Source organism: Pseudopipra pipra, chromosome 16 (assembly GCF_036250125.1).
Source record: "Pseudopipra pipra isolate bDixPip1 chromosome 16, bDixPip1.hap1, whole genome shotgun sequence".
In the NCBI taxonomy this organism is placed as follows: Eukaryota; Metazoa; Chordata; class Aves; order Passeriformes; family Pipridae; genus Pseudopipra; species Pseudopipra pipra.
The window spans coordinates 2,304,018-2,328,278 of record NC_087564.1 but is presented as its reverse complement, the minus strand read 5'-3'; the positions used below and the strand labels follow the sequence as shown (position 1 = coordinate 2,328,278).

Here is a 24,261-nt window from a genome sequence, read left to right as displayed (position 1 = left end):
CTGACAAATGCCTCTCCAGAACCACCTAACCAGCCAAATCTGTCCTGCTGCCCAAGACAACCTGTGCCCAAACATGACCTTTGGGGAAAGAACGAGCTGTAACGCTCTGGTACATCCCCAGCCCTGCTTCTTTTCCAACTGCCACTTGGTATTTTCACAAATTATTACTTGGAAGCAGGCAGCTACATTTTCAAACCCTGCATGGCTCCTCTTTAAGTCGAGTTCCAACAATTCCCTCCCTCAAACCTATGAAAGAGCCATCACAATAATGCAAACTTACATAACAGAACCTGTTAAAATGTGTTAATGAGGCTATATTGACTAGCTGGCTTCCTTGCAAGAGCAACTCCCACTGCAAGTTAAAAATTTAAAAACTAGGAAATTTTTTTTTTCTTCTTTTCTTTTCAAAGGGCAGAAATGAGAATGAAATCACCTAAAAATAGCTGAGAATTTTCAAGTGTCAGCTGTAACATAAAGAGGAATGGCTGTCTCTCCTTACAGAGCCAGGATGGATGGAGTGAGCTTGTGATTCAGGATCAAGACACAGAGAGCTTACACACAAACTGTAGATGGTAGGAAATAATCCTAATTTCCTAATTTTAATAATATTCCGGGACAATCCACAGCAACTTGAAATCCAGTGAAATTGTTTAAAAGTGGTGAATGTAAATTCTTACATCCTTTGCCTGCCAGAAGGAAAAGTGAAGTACATATTGTGAAATAACTGCAAAAAAAAAGATTTTAAACAACCCATTCAAATCATGCATCCTGCTCATGACAGAAGATGAATATAAACTATGTGTCTTTGACTTTGCTTTGTCTTTTCCATCAATCTTTTTTCCCCCAAAAGCCACCATGTCAAGGCTTTTATTTATAGAAGACATTCTCTTGCATTTAAATAGTTTCCTATCTCTGAAGATTTACTGAAGCAAACAGGGAGAAGACAGCTCAGATTTGTAATTTGTAGGGTACCTGTGGACACGGCAGCACCAAGATTTGGGGTAGCCAGATAGAAATCCAGGGGAGAGACAGGGCAGATGACAAGCCCAGAATGCAGCAGAAGCCACGGTGTCCCTCTGGGATCACAGGATCCCGGATTTCAGGGCTCACCTTTCCCATGTTCTGGAATGCAGCCCCGCTCTGGCCCCGCTCACCTCAACTCTTGCAGGATGTAAATGTGTGAGGTCTATTGAAACTGTTCCTGCACTCCACAGGGCTCACACAGGGCTTGAACAGGCAGAGCTGCAACACTTCACCACCAGCCCGGCAGCACTGCCTTGACTTTCTTGTTAATTAGTGTCAGGGCATGACAAATTAAATCAGAGCCCACGTTGTTAAATGGAGTGTATGGTCAGGGTCAAGCTCCATCCCCTTCAAAGGCAAGAACCTTCTACAGATTCTAACTATGCTTAGAATTTTTTTTTCACTGGGTCCAGTCAAATTAGCCCCTAAGTATGACACAAAGAACTCAAAGTCTCAAACACTGTCCAAGTTTCCTGTAAATAATAAAAACAGCTGAAGTGTGAGTAATTTTTTAATTGAGATGTTTTTCTACTTGGTCCTCAACAAATCAAGTCATGAGCAACTGAACAAATCTTCTTCACAATCTGGAGAAATTGTGACCTTCCTGCCCAGGCCTGGCAGCGAGCTGAGCAGCACCTGCACACATACATGGGTTTATTACAGAAAGTTTTCATTGCATTGTCAAATATTTAGAAAGCTCAATAATCACTAGGTTAAGGTACTTAACTACAAAGTTCTTTCCTTTGTTTATAGCTATGAAAGACATCTTCACTGGGTAATGACTTGACAAGAACCTGGTTGAGCAACTATATTCACTATTTACCTCCTTTTTTTCTTGCTATTACATGGTAAAATTACAGATCATGTCAAAATGTTCCATCAGTGCAGAATTTGCTTCTCCCTGGCAATATGCCCTCATGCAAATTACCTCTAATTATAATTCTTTATCTGTCACCGTGCACTTTTCATTTTTGAAATACAGGAGCGAAGTCAACTTGTATATGATACCTCCTTTTCAGTCTCACACATAAGATCATGAACCACTACCTCAACAAGAAGTTAACAGGTCAGATTATATAAATCTGATAAAACTGACTGGTCACTAACACTTTCTGTCACTGTCAGCATATGGAATTCTGTTGGGGGAAAATGGAAATACATATACATGCTTAATTCATTACCACTTAAAACAATGGACATTTGTTCTATCTACTTCTGCCTGACTGTTGGATTAGCATCAGAACACATGAAATCCACAGTTATAATGCCTGCCACCTAAAAAACCTGTATCTTAAGGTTTACATTTATGGAACATGATGAAACTAGAGGATGGACAGAAAGACCTGCACAGCAGCTGGCAAGACACAAGTACCTTAACCCCCCCTTATTCATCCCAAAACCCTCCCTGGTCAGAGACTAAAGCTGCTCTCAGCCCCAGAGCAAAGCCAAATGCATGAAGAGCTCTGCAGAGCCATCCTGCTGGCACAAGCACAGACCTTCTAGATTTACACTGTGCCCAGCAAGCTGGGCTCAAAAAGCCAAGGAAAACTTTCATCTGATCTCTCCTCTACCTCTGAACTTCCAGAAGCACATGACAGCTACAAGTCTCCCGTGCACAGGGCTGGTAAAGGGCACAGGAACAGGGCAGGCAGAGGAGATTTCACTGCCATCGGGGGGGGATCGTGGTCTCCCCTGATCGGCTGCAGAGGGGAGGAAAGGAAATAAAATTCAATGACTTATCTCTTCCCAACCTTACCCAAGACTTTTGTCTTTCAGGAACACCCATGCAGTGCTCCCTGTAACCCAAACATGAAGTAGCAGCAGAGTATCAAGTGACCAAGCAGTGCTGTACCCACGTGCCACGGGAAAAGCATCCCACGGGTCACAGGTTGCCATCCTGTAAAGAGCCAGGCTGTTTATGGAGTAAAAGGCTTCAGTATAGAGCAAAATGGTGACTTTTGTAACTAATTTACTAAAGAAATGCTTAAAATTAAAGGAAACTTAGAGAACAGTGAAAGACAACACATCAAGCTGGAGATCTTTCATAACCTTTATGAGGAACCAGTGGCCACAGGTGAGTTTTCCTGCAGTAAGTGCTGTAAAAGCCAACCTTCCTCTGCCACCAGGCACAGCTCAGCCAGGTGCTGGAGAGCACAAGGATCCCTTTGCATTTTTCCCATGATGAAATAAGGGACAAAATCCGAGAGAAAAGCGTGGCTCTGTCGTGTCAAGGGCTTCTAACAGAAACACAGCAGCAAAGCCACTGCTTGAGGCAAACTGAACAAGATGTGTGGCTGCAGAAAGTTTGGGAATTATTTAGAGGATCAGTGAACATGCAGAGGCCCCAAATGAAATGGTGGTTCTGCTGTGCTGTGCTCTATAAACACAGAGAAAGCATTCTTGCCCCAACGTGCTTACGTATTTTGAGCACTCAAAAAACAAGATGCTGGTGACCCTGGTATTTCTGGAAGAGTTGCTGGCTGGTAAATAGCAATATTGTGACCTCCCAAGTAACAAGAAAGAGAAAGGCAAACAACCAAGAAGAAAAGAGCAAAACAAAAATATTTCCATAAGCAGAACTTTTTATATCCCGAGAGGAGATATCCGTCTCCAGAGCTCAAAAGGGACACATTAACCTGTGCTACGACACTTCAATAAATTTATTTGCTAGGAAGCGCAGCAAGGAAACAGAAAAAGTGAATTGTCTCAAATCCTACAGCAAAATTATTATGGAAAATATAATTGAACTGATGGCTGGGGTCTATCTGTGTACCTCAAAAAATCAGTGCAACGCTGCTCTCCTGTGCTCCCCTCACATCCAAGGGGATCAGGTGCTGTGAAAACAGAGGCCCACCAGAAACAGGCAAAAATATTGTAAGGCATCACTGGCTTGCTCTTTGTTGGTTTGTTTTAGACACCATCTGCTTAATTCCAAAGTCAGAAACAGGAGGGAACACATCAGGGCCCCACTCTTGCACTAAGGAGCCAAGGAAGCAAAGGATGGAGAAAAGATGTTCCCATCCTAAGATTTCAGTGAACCACAAAGCAGGAAGAGAAATTCAGTTTTGCCTGGTCTGCTCCAACGAACAAGGCGAGCAGCACCGGGACAGCCTGGGGTACATCCACCTGAGCATTCCCGACGGGACGGGGAGCAGGGCTGGGAAGCAGTTTGCCCAATCCACCCCTCCTCCCCCTGCTTTGGTGCCCACTGGAGAGTTACCTGGATCCCTGCTGGGTGAGCCCAGCCAGAGGACTCGCTCCAGGAGCACGCCTGGTGTGCTCCAGCCACAAAGGTGCTTTTGTTCCCAGACCCATCCAGGAGCAGGAGTCCCGAAGGGTAACACGGACACCGCGTCCCCGGCACCTCCCAGTTTGCTCTGGGAAGACTTTACTTGCCCTTGTTGACTCAGCCTCACAAAGATACTACGAGTGCTGCGGCAGCTCAGACAATTAAGAGATAATAAACTAGATATACTACATAAAAAATAGGATATAATTAAGATACCAGAGGTTGAAAGGAAGCTGAGAAGTGAAGTACCAGTAGGGAAACAAAGCTTATGGCTGTTATCTCTGCAGCATTTTTATACTTGAAGAAAGTATGAGGTATGACATAATTAAACAACCACAACAAACTTCCTCTTCTCTATCACTACTATCAACAGATTCTCAGGGAAAATAGTAAAGCAAAGCTTCCTAACAGCACCTCCATTCACAGAACTGAGCAGGTGCTTGGCAGAGAACAATTAATTAACAAGTGAAATCTCAGTCTCCCTTATTAAATCTCAGAGCTGCTCCCTAACAAAACCCTCCCCTGCAGCAGGTCCCAGACCAGCCTGTGGCACTGCTCTTCAGTGGCTTTTATCACTGCCTTTTTTTTTTCCCTTGATGGCATTTACCTACCATCTACCTACCAGCTGAGTAATGTGGCTGTGGAACAAAGTTCTGAGGAAACAAGAAGAAATGGGCAACTCTGCAGCACCCTCCACGTGCCCCAGAAAGTCTGGGCATCAGAGGGAAAGGAGCTACAAACCTGTGGATAAAGGTGGTCACAGCAGAGGTGTGCTTGGTTTAGAAGTACAGATAGATTCTGATTTCTATGGCTGTGTAAGACATTGGTAAGAAATGGAAGCTAATTATAGTGCCACAACAAAACATAGAAGGGAAATGGGGAAGAAGAAAAAAACCCAACCCATATTCCTTGTTAAAGTAATTCTTACCACATGCTCCAGCTGCTTTCATAGCTACGTTTCAGGGTAAGGAGAGACCATTAAATGTCAGTCCACAAAGCAAACTTCATCTTATCTAGACTGCATTTCAGTTTGTCCATCTGGAGTGCCCTGGCTGAAGCAGGAGCTGTGAAAGGCACTCAGAGCTGCAAAATCCAAACCACTGTGCTGAGGAGGCACAGCAGTCTGTGCCCTCTCATGATAAACATAACCAAGGACAGAAGTCTGAGAAATACCATGAAAAATCACTGCTGGCATGGGGTATAATTGCTCTACACTGTGCTCTTGTGATCTCCTAGAAAATATAAACAAGCAAATAAGAATATTTGAGAGCAGCATTGTCAGTCTCCACAACTAAGTTCATGTCATTTTGGGATTAATACCAAGTACAATTATAAACACAGCAAAAATACTGCATTTCATTTGTTGCTACAACACGGCCTTCACACTGCATCTGGCTGCAAAGGTGCATGGAGGAGGGAAATATCACAGGGATGTTTATCTACAACCTATTCAATGTATTTTCAGCAGAACAACAACATTCATCTTAGAGTAACAGGGAGATCACGTCTGATCCCCATCTTCTTGACAGCACACTCCCACTGAAATAAAGCATCAACAGTTTTCAAAGAAATTAACTGAATTTGTATTTTTAGAAGCTAAACAGAAAGCCAAAGCCCAGGGACACACATCTGCTTCAATCCTATGGCTTCCAGCCACCAATGTCACTGTGGATCTCGTTGCTCCCTGTGAGCCTTCCCCTGCAGCCCCGTTGCCATCTGCCTGTGGACAGCCAGCTCACCAAAAATAAGTTTTTGTGTCACAGCAGAACAAGCACCTGCCAGGGGCGAGTGGCTGCCACTGCTGCTGCCACTGCTCTGCAGTGCTCTCCCCACGTCCTTACTCACTGACCTTTCCACAACCAGCCCGGCCTCCTCTGTGTTTGTTGCAACAAATACCTCCTCCCTCCATCACAACGCCTGTCTGTGACTCCTTCGGGTTCTTGCACTCGGTTTTCCAGGCTTACTTCAAAAAAACGGGTATTTTTATACACAAGAGACAGCATGGAAGGGTTTGTCACATATTCCACTCCCATTTTGGTCCATCTGCTCCCCACTTTGGGGAGCTCCCCACTGCAGACAACCACCTCTCTGTGAGACAAAGGCACAGAACCAAAGAGACAGAGCTTTGACAAAAGAGACAATTAAACCCTCAGCGTGTACAACCCTCCTGCACACGCCTCCAAGTGCTGCTAGAAAGCAGCCAAGGGTTTCACTTCAAAATGAACACTGCAGAAAAATGAAAATCGGACCCTTAGCCAAGGGGAACCAAAGGATCCCTCATTTTCTTCTCCAAATGGCAAATTTGCAGTTTCATCCCCAAATCCTTCAAGCTGCAGAAAGGAGAGCATCTGCCAGCTCACTGAGCCACCTGAGTAACTTTTTCCAGCCTAACTCCGAACTGCAACAACTTGCCATATCAAACTGCCAAATCTACAGTGCTCATTTCTTTCTGTGAATCCAGCTGTCATTTTTCCCAAATGCCTTCGCAGTCCCAACTCTCCCGATGCCAGAAAAACCTTTTCACAGATATACATAATTTTGCAAAACACATATGCTCTTTGTATGGCACATGAAGTCAATTAACAAGTTTACTTACTGAGTTAAAGGATGACACACAACAGTAAAACAAAAACCTCTTGCAGACAGCAAACACATGAACCTTCTCGTCCCTATGAGGTGACTCTCACAAGGAGTGCTGAGTCTTAAAGCCCGTTTTGAGTACCCCAGATATTTCACACTTATCTCTGTGGCACCTTTTATTCTGTAATTACCACGGTGTCTGTGATCACCAGCACGGGGAGTTAAATGTAAAACACGTTCAATTTGCTAGTCAGCAAGCACAGAGCAGGCACTGGGGCAACTATTTTCTCTCCTAGAAGAAAAACAAGCACAAATTAAAACCACTAAAAGCACGTACCTTTCAACTGGTCAGCTACGACGCTCTGACCGACGCGCTCGATCACCTTCCCATCCTCCATTTCATAACGATCATCCAAATATTTGGCAGTAGCTTCTGAAATATGGACCTTCCCGGCCACCCCGAGCTGCTCCATCAGATTGGCCAAGTTGACATCGTTGGACCACACATCGAACTTGAACCTCCTCATGCCCAAAATGCCACACAGGACCGTCCCAGTGTGAACACCGACTCTCATGTTCACCATCTCTTTCTTCTCCTGGCAGAACTGCTCGATGGCTCTGATCATGCCCAAGCCCATCTCGATGCAGCAGTACGCGTGATCCGGCCGGGGCTCGGGGCAGCCGGCCACGCAGTAGTAACAGTCCCCCAAAGTGCTGATCTTCTCACATTTAGTGTCCTCACACAGACGGTCGAAGCGCCCAAAGAGGTCGTTCAGGAGTCCCACCAGAGCGTGGGCTGATTTGTTGGCGCTCATTTTCGTGAAGCCGACGATATCTGCGAACAAAATGCTCACTTGCTCTATCTGCTGCATTTTAAAAGGACGGAATATTATGGGGGTTTTCTGTATGGAGGGCTTCTTCTTCCTGTTTTTGGGGCTTGAGGTGGAATGACGTTTGATGGAGTTTTCACTTTCATCATCGCCCTGCTTCATTAAGTCATCGGCTATTATTCTTGGCATAACAGAATGAATCATCCTCTCTTTCAGGGCTTTTTCCACTTCCAAGTCTTTTCCATGCATGATGGATTGCCCCACTTTCAGGAATGTGCTTCTCGATCTGACTTCGGACATGATAAATAAATGAATGCCAATGGCGTGGATGCAGATGTGCAGGAAGGCTTTGCTCAAGAGCTCCCAGTAAACCGCGCCGGCTCCGAGAGGTGTGAAACAGTTCTCGTCGCGGAAGTGATAACCAAATGTCTCGAAGAGGACCGAGTAGGACAGTCCCAGAAACAAGCTTAAATACAGGGGTAAGTGCATCACCGTGTAAAGCAACAAGAGCACTTCGATACACATAGAAAAACTGCCCACTTGGGAAAGACATGTGTCTGTGGGATCTGCCGGGGGAGTCCGGTTGGACATGTCACCACTTCCTGAGACAGGCTTCAGAGCCTGGAACTGCGGAGCGAGGGTCAGAGCAAACACCAGGAGGGTGAGTATCAGCGAAGTCCAGACGTAATGGCGGGCGTAGGTCTTAGTGAAAGTGAACACAAAAAAAGCTACACATACCAGGAGGAAGCACAGAGCCGGCACCATGAAAACAATCTGTTTCTCTCTCATGTGTACGCCGAAGTAGATGCCCCAGAGCAGGCAGGCCACGCCGATGTAGAAGAGGGCATAGCGAAACCTGCGCTGGGTCTGCGGGAAGCATCTCTCCATGCAAGCCTCCTCCAGGTTGTTGGAGTCGAACTTGGGGTTCCACCACTTGGAAGAGGCCCTCTCGAAGAGCTGCGGCAGCTTCTTCGGCCGGCGGAGGCCGGAGCCACCGCCGCCGGCTCCGCCGGCTCGGCGGGTGCCCCCCGACTCCCCCGAGCTGCAGCTGGAGGAGATGCTGTACTTGCAGTGCTTGGAAGAGGAGCAGCCCTGGTGCTGCTTGGGGTTGATTTTCACCGTCACGCTGTTGCTGTCCCCGCTGGAGTCGCAGCTCACCTCGGTGCTGTGGTGATGCAGCAGCTGCTGGTGCGGTGGGGAAGCCATGTTGTCAATTCCTCCTCAAGAGCCCGCGACGGAGTTGGGTCTCAGGGGCTGCCGAAGCCACCGGGCTCCTCGCAGAGTCGCCTCTAGTCTCCCCCGGTCCTCGCCGCGGAGGGGCGGCCGGGCAGCGCCGCGGCGTTCGGCCGCTCGCCGGGCTCCGCACGCAGCGCGCCGTGGCAGCCCCGCATAGTCCCCTCGCCTGGGCCGGGGCTGCCGCCGCCCGCCGCTGGCCCCGCTCCCCCGCAGCCCTCCCGAGGCGCGGGGCGGGCGGGCCGCTGGCTCAGCCCCGCGGGGGGGACGCCGGGCCCCCGCCGGGAGGGGACCGCTCCTCCATGTCGGTGCAGCTGCCCCGCCGCTTCCTCCCCTCACGGCCGCCGACAAGGGGCCGCCTCCCGCCCTCAACCGCCCGCCCAGCCGGGACGGCAGCGGCGACCGCTCCCCTGCGCTCCGCCCGCCCGCCCGCCTGTCTGAGGGGAGGAAGGGGAGCACTGGGACGCGCTCAGGCGGCCGCCACCATCTTCCCCGCGGCGCGGGGGGGGCGCGGGGGGGCTGCGGGAGCGCGCCCCCGCTCGCCAATAGGGCGCGGCGGTGCGGCGGGAGCGCGCGCCCCCCCCTTCTCCCCCGACTTCCCGCCCCGGCGCGAGGGGCGCGGGCGGGAGCGGGGAACGGTCCCCTCAGGGAGGGACGGGCGCGACGGTGCTGGGACCGTCCGTGAGGGAGCGGCGGGACAGCGAGGGGTGGCAGGAGGCGCGCGGGCCCCTCAGCGGGGACAGCCCTCAGCGAGGGGCCGGGTGCGGGGTTCCCGGGCTGCCCCCGCCACCGCCCTCCCCTCCGGCTGACACTTGTCGTGCGCAGACAACACGCACTGTACCAAACAATTCAGCCCGAGCCCTGCTGCAAACTCGCCGCGTTATTTTTCTCCTCCGCTTGTTTATGGCTGACGCTATCTCGCCTGCACCGCTCCCTCGGTTTCATTATCTCTGCTCGCAGATGGCCCGTGGCTTTCCCTCCTTCGCGGGGTTTGTGCTCGTGGTACAGCTCCATCTCCCCCTCCCAGCTCTCTGTCCCTCACCCTTGCTCACAGGTGATGCTCCCAAATTGCTCCCACCTCGTCCCTCTCAGCCCCTCATCACCAGCCCCAGTTCTTCCTGCTGTGGCTTCTGCTTCCCTGAATCCCATTTACGGGTTTCCAGGTGAGCCTTTCCCAGAAAAGCACTTCACTCCAGCAGTCCTGCGTTCTGCAGTGCCTCTTCCCGAACAGTAAGTCCCTTCTCTTCTGAAGACCGCGCCATTGCATAAAATAAATCCAAAGGCACCCTGGCTTGTACCAGTAATATTGTGGCCAGCAGGACCAGGGCAGTGCTGCGCGCTGCTGAGGCCCCTCCAATCCTTGGGACGGTTCTGAGCTCCTCGTGACTTGGGCTGGAGCGTGTCTGGAGAAGGGAACAGAGCTGGGAAAGGGGCTGGAGCACCAGGAGCAGCTGAGGGAGCTGGGGGGGCTCAGCCTGGAGAAAATTAGGCTCAGGGGGGACCTTCTCGCTCTCTGCAACTCCCTGACAGGAGGGGGGAGCTGGGATGGGGGTGTCGGGCTCTGCTCCCAGGGAACAAGGGATGGGATGAGAGGAAACGGCCTCAAGTTATGCCAGGGGAAGTTTAGATTGGATACTGGGGAAATTTCTTTCCAGAAGGGGTTATTAAACATTGGAAGGGCTGCCCAGGGCAGTGGTGGAGTCACCATCCCTGGAAGTGTTCAAAAAACAAGAGGACGTGGCATTTCGTGATATGGCTTAGTGGGCATGGTGGTGTTGGGTCAAAGACTGGACTCGGTGGTCTTGCAGGTCTTTTCCAACCATAATGGTCTTTTTTCAAAAATCATAATAGAAAATCCGTGGCCACACAGTTACTGAAACTGAAACCTGCCTTTTTTCCCCTCTCCTTTGTAAAGATGCTACTTCTCCCCTTAACCATGCCGTAACACGTGTTTTTACTAATACTATTTTGAGGAAATTTTTATTTCCTGACATGCTCAAATACCAAAATAATCTATAATAAAAATTTCCAATCAGTAGCAGTACTTGTTCTGGTTTTGCTGTGACACAGTTGTCTCTTGAATTCCAGCTAATGGCTCAGCTGATCAATATTTTATAGTGACTGCTGCTTTCCATGCGGCTCTTACATAAACACTGTTGGGAGGAAAGAAATCCCTGAGCTGACAGAGCAGAAAGGCAGGATGGCCTCCTGGGCTTGCCTATTAATTGATAAATTTACTAAAAATTGTGTCCGACCTTTTTATTGATTCATCTTAATTTACTTTAAGTTACATTTTTACTTCATAAAGGATGATGAATTTATTTAATCTGGAGGATTAAAGAAGTGCTACAACTTCCAAGGATTCAAAGACACGGTGGAAAAAGTGACCTCATTGGCAAAGACTTTAAGGTGAAACTATGTGTGTTTTTTCACTTTATTATGTAAATCTGTAAGATTTTTGTGGTTGTAGAAATCGTGCCATTTGAACTTTTGAGATTTAAGAGGTACTGAAATTTCAGCGTAGATTTTTATAGGCTTTTTAAAATGATGGTTTTGTCTTATTATTATTGCTTTTGAGTTCAACTGCCAGTCTGGGTCAGCTCCATTTCCCAAACACCCTCTGAAAAAGGTAGGAACTAGAAAGAACTAAAATATGGTGAAGGACAGAAAATAGTTTAAACCAGTATTATTTCTAAGCGAGGATGTTGTTGAGAAGAACATCAGGGTCCATTTCCCTCCAGCTGAAGATGTGTGTGTTCCCTCTGGTATCAACAAAGTCATGACTTCACTCAGTTACTTTGGTCCAGGGTGATTGAGAATACACAGGCAGTACATAAGTAAAATATTGCTTGCCTGAAGTGTAGTGAAGTTTGAGGCCTGAAACTTGCTTGGCTGGGCTTCAGTTTTCACCTGAGATGAGGATGAGGATGTGGAATGGCTCCCTCATTCCAAATGAGGCTGTTGTGTATGTGCAGCCGTAGGTGAGCACAGGGAGAAGGAGGTTCAGGCGTGTGTCCTGCCCAGAGAGAGCTCAGGTGCACGAGGTGCCACTCACACAGAATTCCCTGTGTGCATCTTTTGGACATGGACCAACGTGTGTGCAGGAGGAGGAGGAGGAGGACAGGCAAGAGTAAAGCTCAGTGAGAAGCAAGAGAAGTGTATCTTGCTCCCCCTGTGCTCAGTAAAGCGGGACTTTGTATGTTCTTAGAATAAACAGAATCACATCAAAGATACTGGCTACATCACAAGTTTTCACTGAGTGACCCACATGATCCCAAATTTTGTCTGGCTACTAGTCAGAGACAGCTTTTGATCTCTGCTAATGAAGTAGTTCCTCTTTCCCCGCTGGTTCGAAGGAGTGAAGTGGGATGGAAGGAGACATCTGACTTGTCAAGCCCTGCTCTGGTGAGCTTCACATCGGGGTTTTGACGTTGTTCAGAATCCTTGCTCCCCCAAGGAAGCTCCCATTAGGTTTGTAAGTCACAGACTCCCATCCTGGTCCTGCTCTTGATCTTTTGGATGGAACAGATGCCCAACACTTACTGGCCCAGCCATTCCCCAGCTTCCTCTCTCATTATCAAGTTCAATGGAAACACGTTGTGTTTCCATCATCGGGGACCAGTTGTCTTGTCTTCATTTTCATTAGCTCTGTTCTGGCTGGGACAGACCTAATGCTGTCTCCTGAAAGACTGAATTTTTAACTTGACTTTGTTTTTATCATGATTTTTTTTTCTCTGTTGAACTCAAGAAAAAATACATATAAGCAGCAAACAAGAAATGCCAGTGATGCTTGGATTTACATCAAGCGTGAGTAAGGTTTGTTTTAGAGGGCAAGAAGTGGTTTGAAGTTGTATCCATTATTACCCCCCACCACCTTCTGGTTTGTTTTTATCCAGGAGGAGTTTAACCCCACACTTTAGATAATCCAGGCAGTATTATATTCCCCTCTAAGGCAGTGCCTCAGGGGATAATGTCTGTAGCATCCTTCAAGGAAGATGCTTCCTTTGGATCACTTTCTTAGCAACCACGCTGAGCACACCCTGGTAGTGCTGGGAGCCTCCACACAGTCTGGATTTTGAGTCTTGGGTTCCTTCTGGCCTGGGTTGTGCTGGTCTCCTGTGGAGAATTCTGACCACCCTTCCAAAGTACCCTGTGACTGGTTTCCTTTCTCAGGGACCGGGTTAGAGGAGATACTTTACAGAGCAGTAGCTGGGCAAATACAGATCCTACTTGCAGAGTTCTCTTAGCTTCATGCCACTAATATACATATTTAGTCTAGAGAACTGAGTTTACTTCTCCTCTCGGAGGCACAGCTTTGTCAGCTCTAATGATGAGCTCTTGTTTGACGTTCATAATATTGTGCTTCGCCGCTTATCTGATGGAGCCACACGGAGTTATTTAGGGGGTTCTGAAATGTGACAACCCACATGATGCTTTTTTAGACTTCACAAACCGCCTTCACGAGGCAGAAGAATATGACATGGGAACGGCTGGCTGGGAACAACGGCGTGTCTTGATGCCGGCGTGGTTGGTGGAGCTGGGGAGGAGGAATGCTGTTAAGAAGTTTGCAGCTTTTATTGTGTGCTGTCAAAGGAAAACTTGCAGCCTGAAAGAACAGGCGTCATGGACTATTGATCCTATCTGGAAACAGCATAAATGTTGGAGGCAAATGTGTTAAAATCTGTTTTGACCATCACACAGATTCAAGGGAGACAGCTGGGATGCCCCGTTCCCTCCTTTCTTACCTTAATAAATGGCAACATCTCACTTTCTAACAAACTTCTCTGTCTTCATCCTTGTGGACACGTGCAGCATTCATTGCAAGCTTTGTTTTGAATCCTGGTAACCTCTAGGTGAAAGAACTCATCAAAAAAAACAAAACCCACCAGATTTTCTGACTTCTGTTCACAGATTAACAGGCAAGCATTAGAAAATATTGTGAAACCTTGTTCCTGCTCCATGCTTTTTAAAATTGTTCAAGTATCACAGTGCTTATCTCATTTTTCCATAGCAGAAGAGCACAAGGACTACCTTTGACATCTTTTCCATACGAAGCCACGGAAGCTGAGTAAGTGGGTGGTGTGTTCTTCTCACTTCCTCACAGCGGCCAGGTTGGTTTTGTGTTGTGTGCTTTCATCCTTCTGAAATTGCTGTTCAACTTATTCATGTTACTGAGACAATTTTGTATACCAGATGCACAGATAAAAGAAGTGAGTAAGCAGTAGAAGACCTTTTTATGTGAATTGGATCTTTTTATGTGACTCAAGAGGGAGGATAAATCCTGGTCTGGCTGAGTGGGAATCTCTGGCTCCTGTGGGACCAGGATTTTACTTTCAGGCTTTATGGTTGTTTCATTGGAGAGGTCTTTATGCTGAAAGCAATGCAGAATATTCTGCTTGTTTGGCAAAATGTCTGCCACCAGGAGGTGGCTTCACTCAAATATACATTTCTGTAAGACGAAGACAAACTTAAAATTTATTGCTCGTTCTGTTCATAACCAGAAGTTCTCCTGGCTTGCCAAGCTGCTGAATCAGCTTGGGTACCTCACCCTTGAGTCAGCACAGCCCAAAATAGAAAGTTGCTCCGTTTCCGAAGAGAGGAAGTCCCACTGTTGCCTGCAAACACAACCTCATCTAACGGGCTTTTATAGCTGGGAACACTCAATGGAGGGACTTGTGTGACACTCTGCTTCTTTAAAAAAAGAAAGGGAAATAAGAAGGCATTTTCTGACTCAAAACAGGAGTGTTGCTGTGAGTGGGACTGTGTGGGTGTGGAAGTACCGAGGAGTAAAGAGCAGGAGAAGGGCTGTACAAGTGGCAGTCGCTCATGTCCCCTCAAGTCAGCATCAAGCTCCTGCTCCAGCTACTTGCAGCTTCTCAGGACATTCAAATTAGGGAGACAAGGGACAGGCTACAACCAAGCTGAAGCCAAGTCTTAAGTCATTAAGAAATGAGGGCAAGGAGACAGGGTAGAAGCTCTAAAACGCTGACTAGAGATCAGCTACAGTGGTGCTCCTCCAGCATTCCCAAGGCAGAGTTGAGTCACTCCCTCTGCCATGCGGTAACTCCACTTTATAGCCCAGCATAAAACAGCAAAAAACAGTGAAAATGACCAAGAGCTGCAGTCAAATAGTGGGAAATGACACTTAAAGTCATCGGCAAGACTTCGTGGAAGGGAGTGAAAAGGCAATATAAGAGTAGTCCTTCTGTGAGTAAATTAGGGAGGAGTTTCTGTGTCTCCAGGTCAGGCCATTCACATTTGCCCTTCTCAAGCTGGGCAGCTTTTCCTCTTGCACATGTAGCATCCTTAATTTTTGGCGCTCTGCAGAAGGACACCCATTCAAAATGAAGCTTCAGGGGTCTGTCAAGCAGCACTTGCTTGTGCCCCCTTCCCATGAGTGCTCCTCGTTTTCCCTTTGGGCAGACAAAACCCAGTAACCTCTCTCAAACCCTGTGCAGGTGGGATATGCAACCATTACTGAGGGAAACAAACCTTTATCTCAGGCAAAGCCCTGTTGTATTTTACTTTCTCTGGAAGCTTTCCCTCTATCTCCTCTGAAAGAAGGGCTGGATGCCCATGTGCTGATCCCCTGTGCCTTGATGCTCCTCCACCTGTATAACATCACACCTTACAGGATCTTGCAAAATAAGGTTTATGAAGCCAAGGAGGAGCAGAAAATAAAACCTTTCCATTCTCACAGCTCACTTATTTAGCCAACTTGTCTTCATAGCAGTTTGCGTGGGAAGACCCTGATGGAAAGGGGAGCTTTTACAGGAGCAGCAAAAGTAATTTGTATTATTACAATTTAAAAAGTAAATTATTCTAAACTAGTCTGAAGTATTCATATAACCTTGCAGGCAGGATTCCTCCTAGGGTGACCCTCGGTACAGGAATTTCCTGCAGAATTATGAAGGAAACTGTAGAGATTTGAAAAAAAAACCAAGTTGTTTCTGCAATAGGTGTGAATGTTGCAACACGCAGTTCTACCATTTTCTGATTCTTGCAATAGCGCAGTTGCAAATTGCAACACATTTTATATTTGGTGTTTTGGGTTATTCAGCTGAAAAGTGGCGGGAATGGGAATTTACAGGCACAGTTCCAGGGTTCTGCAGTCCCCTCGTGCACACACCACGGGTCTGGGGGAAAGACCTGCTGCAAACCCACAGAAAAACCCCGCCAAGGAACTGCAAGGAATTACACAGCGTAAAACTTCTTGAAACATCTGCTGTGTGTGCACCAAGCACTTTTTAAATTTAGGTTTCTAGGAAGAAGAGAGAGTTGCTGTGGCATTTTTGCGACTTGATCCCTCGTCTCGGTTGATCCGCAGTGGAAAGGTGACCCCGAGCCCGGCCGAGCTGGGAATGGATCTGGTGAGAGCCGAGCAGAGTGTTCCCAAATGCATCCCTGAATAGACTCACTTGCTCTTTTCCTGGCTCTATTTTAACCACAGATCTGTCATTCTGCCCTGAGGGTGCCAGAATTAAAAAAAAAACCCAATAACAGAACTCAGTAATACTGGATTTTTGGTGCCTTTATTTCTCCCTCCCCCCCCCAAAAAAAAAGGTAGAGGAGAGCATTTTTCTCACCTATACCTGGGATTTAATTTCTTTGGCTGCAACTCTGGTTCTGTCCAGGAAGATAGATGACTTCCAGTACTCCAATCAGAGCTGATATATCCGAAAAATTCAGCAGTGATGTGACAGGTATGAAGTGGAAGGCATTGAGAAGCTATTGTGTCAATTTTTAGTTTGTATTTAAGAAAATTTTTTACACACTTTTGTTCTTAAGCTTGGAGAAAGCTCACTTCTCCTGTCTGCCAACACTGGAACCAGTCCTTATTTCAATTTGTTGCTGTGGTGGTAGGCTTGAGATGTTGATGAAACAAGAAAAAGTCATACAGGGTAATTTGTAGAATCAAAGAATCATGGAATGGCTTGAGTTGGAAGGGATCATAAAGATCATCTGGTTCTAACCCCCTGCCATGGGCAGGGACACCCTCCCCTAGACCAGATTTAGTGTGAGAGCAAACACCTTCCCAGAAATCATGTTTAAAACTGAGGGTGAATGCATGTTTCTGCCACGTGCCTAGTTCTGTTTTCAGGGGGAAAAAAAATTGGTAAGAAAATGTTGCTGAGAACATTAAAACCTAACACTTTGGCTGTGGTGGTGATCACATCTCCCAGGCATTTTTACCTATGGTGCTGCCCTGACAACTGCAGTGTATTGTGGAAATAAAGGGTGAACTCGCTCGGGTCTGGGTCCTGCTGGTTGTGGATGAGGCAGATACATTAAATACCTTTTGACAGAGGTAAGAGGGAATGGCTGCTTCCACAGGGAAGGGGGAATAACAGTTCTGGGAACTGAAAACACAGCCAGTGTTTGGTGAAAAGGGCACATAGAACACAGTGAAAGGTCGCGAAGGGAGAAACGCTACAATCCAGCATTTACTGGCTAAATGTAACCAGGCTTTAGGAATGGGGCCCTAATCCTTTTATAAACCAGGAATCTCCTTGAATTGGGTTAAGGGGAGTCACTGTTGATAGGCAAAAATCAAATAACCCTCGTGCTTCGTGGCACATGTTAAACTCTTAATGACACAGGCAGGAAAAATCCCATGACAGGCTTTTCTGCAGTTTCCCACCAAAGGTTCCCTCCAGCTTCCAGAGGCTCTGCGTGGTTTGTCCCTGCGAGAACTGCTCAGAGATTGTTGTGGTGGAGTCAGAGAGATGAGTTATTTACCAAAGGATATCTCAAAGGGGAATTTGATGCAGGCCATGCTACTGTGTGTGACCCCATCTTGTCACCTCACACCTGAAACTGTTCCACATCTTGTCTGTTAATTTGGGAATTCCCAGAACACTTGGAAAACAAAACCAGGAGCTGAAATTTCTTCAGTACTAACAAACAAACAAACAAGCAGATTGTGTTTCTTATGCATCCAGTCAAAACATCTCAGTTATTAATGTTAAATTCCTGTGTGCCTGAAGAACCTGCTCCTAAATAAGCTACAAAGCTGAAAAATTAAAGTAAAATATGCCACCATCTTCAGCTGAAGGATGTTCCACACTCCTGTGAGTCCCTGCCATGATTTTGGGAGACGGAGACGTGTGTTCAGAGAAAGAGAAAAGGCCCCAGCCATGCACCAGGGAAGTGAGGGCTGAGAAGCAGATTTATTGTGCTAAGTGGCTTTTTCCTGTCTTCTCCTTTCTCCCCTTTTACCATCCTTGTTTCACTTCCTTCCTCAGCTTTGGCCTGTGGACAACCAGGGAAAATATTCCCTTCCCCTTTACACGGCTGTAACACATATTAAATCTTGTTCTATTACAGCCCAAACAACGATTGCCATGTTTGCTTTTTTTATGTGGACCAGTTTAGCCCTTAATGAAGGATTTGTTCCTAATCTGGGTCTCTCGCTTCCTTTTCTCTTTGTGTTCAGTTCACAGTCAAGGCCTGTGGACTCCTTTAGAGACACCTGGAGTGGAGGTGTGTTGATTTTTAACCAGATCTTTCCTCCTGCCCTGTCTTACCCACCAGAGCAGGAGGCACTGAGTCCATCACTTTGCTGCAACCTCAAACTCCTTTTTCCAAGCTGGAAAAGTGGGCAGGAGAGATTGTCATGTTCCTGACCTCCTCCTGACTGCAAACCAGCCCAGAACCCCCCTCTTCCCCTAGACAAGAACTAACCACGGATATTTCAGCGACACAGAATTACAGCCTTGATTTTACCCAAAGGCAACACACGGCAGCGAGAGCTTAGTGGGAGGGTGTTTCTCTCCTCGACGGGACAAAGCTTCAGGTGGTCACTGCCTGGAGCCCACCACCTCTGCCCGCTCAGCATCCTAGAAGAGGATGAAGAGGTCGAGTTTTTGGCCCGAAGTCTTATTTCAATTTTATTTTAGGCTGAAAAATGAACACACAGGAATGCAGGATGGTCCCAGTGCCTTTTGTTGCTGACAGCAGGGATGTTCTGGGCTGCCCCCATCCACCTCCTGCATGTCAAGGCAAACATGTGGCAAACACTGTGTGCTGAAAAATCTCCCTTTTTTAAAACCTGAAATATTAAAGAAAATGCAAGCAGGGCTGAAGAAACCTCTTAGTAAGCTGAAAATGTTGTATTTACTGTTTCTGCAGCACAGGGAGAGCTCAAAGCTTCATTTAGCAAAAGCAGCCAAATCTACTCGACTGTGGGGTTGGAGGACTTTTTATGTCCAGCAAGTAATAACTGTCTTTAATTAGCTTTATTTACACAATAGATGTCGATGTTGAGTTCTCTCAATGAAAAGGGCAGAATGTCCCTAGTGGGAAATGGGATTTTTGAAGCCTGACAACTTAAAACCAGTGGGAAGGTTTGTGCTCAGACTGCCTGGGGAGAAAAATCACCTTTGGCTCAACAAAACAGGAAGGATTTCAAGCCCACAGCAGAACTTTTTTCAATAAACTAATGAAAATGGAGGATTATAGTTTAAACTGTTTTGCAATCACTGGCCTCAATCCTGCAGACACTTTTCACATGTGCCTTGCTTTATATCCATGGTTGGCTTGCTGACCCTCATGGGATTGTTCACACCTGGAGATAAAAGTGAAGGCCAGAGTGTTTATAGAGCAGAGTCCAAACTGTAGCATTTTTATCAGAAAAAAAAATCATGTCAAGATCTCCTTAATTGGTTCATTGGGATCCTTTATGTTTGAAGAAAAAAAAAGGTGAGAAATTCAGGAATTAAGATTCCTGAGGCAGTCTCAGATCCGCTCCCTTGTGTGAATAGGACCTTTTGTTGTGCTGGATCACAGCACTGGGCCACGAAACTTTTTCAGCAGCTATTAAAAAAACCCACCACCTTTATATAATTTGAATCTACTGCTCACCTGAAGACACTGCCTGCATTTCTTTCTGCTCTCTGATGTATGTCAAAGCTAAAAGTATGTTTGGCCACTCGCTGGGACTGAAAGGTATCCCCTCATCAATAGGAAGCAACTAATTGAAAAAAAAATTGTTTTATAAGTTTTTTAAAATTTTTTAAACTATTTTTTCTTGTATATCACGGGTGCATATTGAACCTGTCATGAAACTACTTGTTGAAACCTCTAAAACAAGAGTAAACCTCCCCTTCAAACTCTCTTTCCACCATTTCTCAGACTGTTCTTGCTCAGGAGCCAAACTGCCCTTGTGCTGACTCACATCTTGGCATTTTCTGTTTATATACGTGACGACGACGTTTGCAAACAAAAGGGAAACCCCCCCCGTGTCCCTGTGGTCCTGGAGAAATCTTTCCCTCCTCGGCAGAGCCCGGGGCCGTGGCCAGAGCCGCGGTGTGGGCACTGTTGTCATCGCTCTTTGCCGCCCAGCGCGGGGCATTCCTGCAATCCTCACATTCCATCCCGCTGCTCGGCCATCCCCACCTGCCCTGTCCTCAGCTGGCCGGGCTCTGTGGCTGCCAGAGCCCCAGATCTACCCCAAATTTAGGCAGGCCTAGTGCCCCCCCCCATCCCTCCTGACCCTCTGTGATTCTACACACATCCTTCACAGCTCTGGGCACCTTTCGCATGATCCCACCAGGTCCAAAATTTTCAGTGTATTATTCCTGGCACCAGTATTGTCCTTGACACAGGGTTTATTTTTCCTTGCTGCCCATTTGTATCTCCAGCTCCCTCGCCCTGAGTCTTACCTGGGATTTTTTGCCTTTCCCCAGGCAATGTCTGGGCTTTAAGGACTTTCTGAGTAAGGAACAGCAACACAGGACATGCCATGACCTGATATACCTGGCTTTTCATTGCTGTCACTCCCACCTGCCTCTCTTGGCATTACCTAAATTTCAGCCACAGCTTCTGGTCACTTTGCAATTCCATAGTCTTGTGGGAGAGGCAGAAGAGGGTCTCCCTTCAGCTCCCCCACCACAGCTCCTCTTGGTGTCCTCTGGCTCGGGCTGACCCGTCTCAGCTGCTGAAAATCCCATCCAGACCCACTGCAAGGTGGAAACAGTTTGTTATTGGGGCAATGGCACCCCTTCATCACACAGAAAGCACCGAGCATTTGGATTTCTGCCCATGGAAAGGAGCAAAAGCAGAATTGGGGTCCAACTAGGTGAGCAGGTACCCAGTGCACAGCCTGGAGTTTGGCCAGGGCTGAGGCTGCAGCTGCAGCTGACATGAACTTTCCATCAGTGGCAATGGGTCAGAGGCAGCTGAGGCTCCTTTCCTCCCTGCTCTGGCCCTCACTGCTGGGAGCTGTGGGCAGGATTAAGGAGAAAAAGCAACATATGGGTCATGGGAAGAGGGAAAACAGAAGCGGCTCGGCCAGCCGAAGAGGAAACGGGGGACACAGATGTCCATGGAAAGCTGAAGCCACTTACAGAGGATGCGTTTACTTGTATTTCCTTCCACTAGAGCTTAATTGCAGTGTTTTTAATGACAGGTAGGACAGGAGCTGGGCTTCTGCCTAAGCACTTCTGCGTCCTGCATAAAAGTGCTGAATTTAATATTAACAACAATTAATCACAGCTACTGGGAAGGAGCCGGCAGCGTTCCCTGCCCCGGGAGCACTCGGTTCTCATGTTCAGCCCATTAACTCCCATCTCCAGGCCGGTGGCACTGGAGAGTTGCAGAGAAGCAAAGGGCTTCCCTGTGCTGCTGAATTTCGATCCGGAGCTGCAGTGGTGGTGGCACTGGCACTCACTTCCCATTGCCTCTGGCAGCCTTTGCTGGGAATATGGGTGGGTTTGGACACCCTGTGTCTCTCCCAGGTGTAGGAAATGGCCACTGACCACCAGCTCACTCACCCACATGCCATTTTCTCTCCCTCTGCCCCAAAAGGCTGCTGGGATGATTCCAGGTCACAGCAGGCCAGCTGGGTTAGGGTGGATGGCAGGATTGCTGGGATGCTGGTGGATTTCTCCTGTTGTTGGTACCACAACTCCCTCTCTCATTAGCAGCACTGATTGCTCATTACGTGTTTTCCATAGGTGCAGGAGTGTTTTGGAACAGCTCGTTTTTGCATCCTGTAATTAAATGACCACTAATGAGTGCGTTAGAGAAGGAGCAGCTGAATGCACTAACCCATGTGGGAATGCTGGATATCCATATAATAACTGACAGGAATTCACTGGCTGCCCCAGCTCCTGGCTGGTGACAGCAGCATGTCAGCACCCTGCCATCCCTCTGGCCTCTTGTCCACTTTGAGGGACACTCCAGGCCCTGGCTCACCAGCCCTCCATCCCCCCATTTTGCAGGGATGACATATTCTGGACACTCCATGGGTTAAAAATCCCCTTCCTGGGGTGAAAATCCCCTTCCCAGGGCTCTGGGCTGCCCTGGCTCCTCTCCTCTTGCCCTGAATGTCACCCAGGTGTACTAAAGCCAATGGTGACCCCTTGGGGCCAATGTCCAGGCTTTACCCATCTCCTTCAAGCAGGCAATCCTTTGGGACATCCCTGTTCCCCAGCCCAAGGCTCTTCCCAAGGCAGGCAGCCCCAGAAGTGGGCTCGCTCCCCATCCCTCACCCTGCCTCCTCTGGGAAGCGCTGATGTCACATGCAAACCCCAATTTTGGGTGTGCAAATCCTCCTCCAGTGGAGATGTGTGGGTGTGGCACTTGGAGACACGGTTTAGTGGTGGCTTTGGGAGTGCTGGGAGAACTGTTGGACTTGATGATCTTAGAGAGCTTTTCCAACAGTAATGATTCCACATTTCTGTGGGTATCACGGAGGAGGGCAGGGGGTCCAAAGCCCCTGCACGTTCTTCAAGACACAGCTTTTACTGATTTACCTCCCTGATTTTACCTCCCTGGTTCAGTGTCCTGCACATACACATCCTGGGGAAAATGTGTTGATTTTGGGGCTCTCTGCAGACACAAACTGGCTGCAGTGCTCTGGTTTGAGGTGGGACATGTCCTGAAGGCACACTCTGCACATCCACGCTCAGTGTTGCAACTCTTCTGACTCTGAGCAGGGAAGTGGTGGTGGAACTGAGCCCAGCCTCTGTCTTGGGAGGGATGCTGGAGGGCTGGGGTCAGGGCGAGCCAGGGAGTTCTCGGTGCTGCACAAAGCTCCAAAGTCCCAAAAAGGAGGGACTTGCATGGAAAGGGTGTTTTGTTTGCTCTGGGAGCTGTGTTCAGGCATCTGCTGCCAGCAGGGAAGGTGGCAGCCCCAGCTCTGGGGTAGACAACCAGGTAGGCAGATATTTGTGACCATCTGGGGAGGGAGGGAGTGGCTTCATAAACATGCCACGGCTACTGGGGTCTTGCAATTGCAGCACGGGACATTTGGGGTGGGGGTTGGCCCCAGCCTTGGGTGCGTGGGGACAGCAGGGGTCAGGCTGGATGGGGATGGTGGCACAGGGTCACCTCCAGCATTCAGCAGGCAGAGCACCTGGGCTGCCTCCAGCTCCCAGCAGACCTTTCCAAAGGGTTTTGCTCCTTTTCTGATGATTGGATACGTGTTATTTTCATCCCTGAAATGCAGGGATGCCACCGAGGGGTTGATGTTGTGGAGGACAACCAAAAGGGACTGTAAACCCCTTGGCTGGTGCTTGAGGAGCTTTGGAGACCTTTGGAAAACCTGCTGGACGCTGCCCTTGATGGGAGCACCCTGAGCACAGGCAGAATCCGGCCACCACGGGGCTCTCGGCAGCACCAGCAGCTCTCCCCCAGCAGTGTCACGATGACAAATGTTTGTCTTTTCCGTCCAAGAGATTACAGCGGAGCCGCTGCCAGCCCCACGTCTCAGTGGGATTGGTGTGCGCTCTGCCAGCAGCGTTACCGGCTCATGATTCACATCTTTGCAGCAGCTTTGGAAGGAAAATGTGCTCCTCGCCAGGCAGACCTTCACGCACATCGAGATGCCACGGTTTTTCCAGACTTTCCGAAGGAAGCCAAGTGAGACATTCCTTCTTTTCTTCCAGCTTTCTTGGAACAATCTTCTTTGATTAGTGAGCGAGACAGATAGTTGGAAAGACAGACGGGCAGGCCAGGAATAGGGTTGTAATGAGCAGTTCACATGAGCCCCAGTTGCCGGTGGGAGGGTCCCTCCCTCTGCCCCTCGCTGGGTGGTTGGTGAGAGCCCCTGCTGTTCTCTGTGGTCCCCCACCCCTGCCCTCCTCCATGGTCCCCAAATCCCTGCCCTCCTCCATGGTCCCCAAATCCCTGCCCTCTTCCATGGTCCCCAAGTCCCTGTCCTCCTCCATGCTCCACAACCTCTTGTCCTCCCCCATGGTCCCCAACCCCCCACCCTCCTCCATGGTCCCCAAATCCCTGCCTTCCTCCATGGTCCCCAACCCCTGTCCCCTGCTGTGGACCCCATCCTCTGTTTCCCTCCAT

General features: G+C 48.2%; 1 protein-coding gene and 2 long non-coding RNA genes across 6 annotated transcripts in view; 2 read left to right on the top strand and 1 right to left on the bottom strand.

Moving 5' to 3' along the window:
* The window catches only part of ADCY9 (adenylate cyclase 9), an 86,030-nt gene extending 77,102 nt beyond the window's left edge, over positions 1 to 8,928 (bottom strand). For both annotated transcript variants that reach the window (XM_064672613.1, XM_064672614.1), the window contains exon 1: positions 7,230 to 8,928. In XM_064672613.1, coding sequence (XP_064528683.1) covers positions 7,230 to 8,928 — 1,699 coding nt within the window. The remainder of the gene's footprint in view (positions 1 to 7,229) is intronic.
* Positions 415 to 2,972, top strand: LOC135422953 (uncharacterized). The gene is made up of 2 exons (XR_010434658.1): positions 415 to 572; positions 2,800 to 2,972. It is a non-coding gene; the product is annotated as an uncharacterized LOC135422953 (long non-coding RNA).
* Positions 8,929 to 9,459: 531 nt separating the features above from the next.
* On the top strand, positions 9,460 to 16,468 carry LOC135422951 (uncharacterized). 3 transcript variants are annotated; one of them, XR_010434655.1, is made up of 3 exons: positions 9,460 to 10,185; positions 11,264 to 11,364; positions 13,398 to 16,468. It is a non-coding gene; the product is annotated as an uncharacterized LOC135422951 (long non-coding RNA). The 3 variants fall into 3 exon arrangements; XR_010434654.1 differs by having other exon boundaries at positions 9,508 to 11,364; positions 13,398 to 14,066; positions 16,213 to 16,468; XR_010434653.1 differs by having other exon boundaries at positions 9,508 to 11,364.
* Positions 16,469 to 24,261: the final 7,793 nt, after the last annotated feature.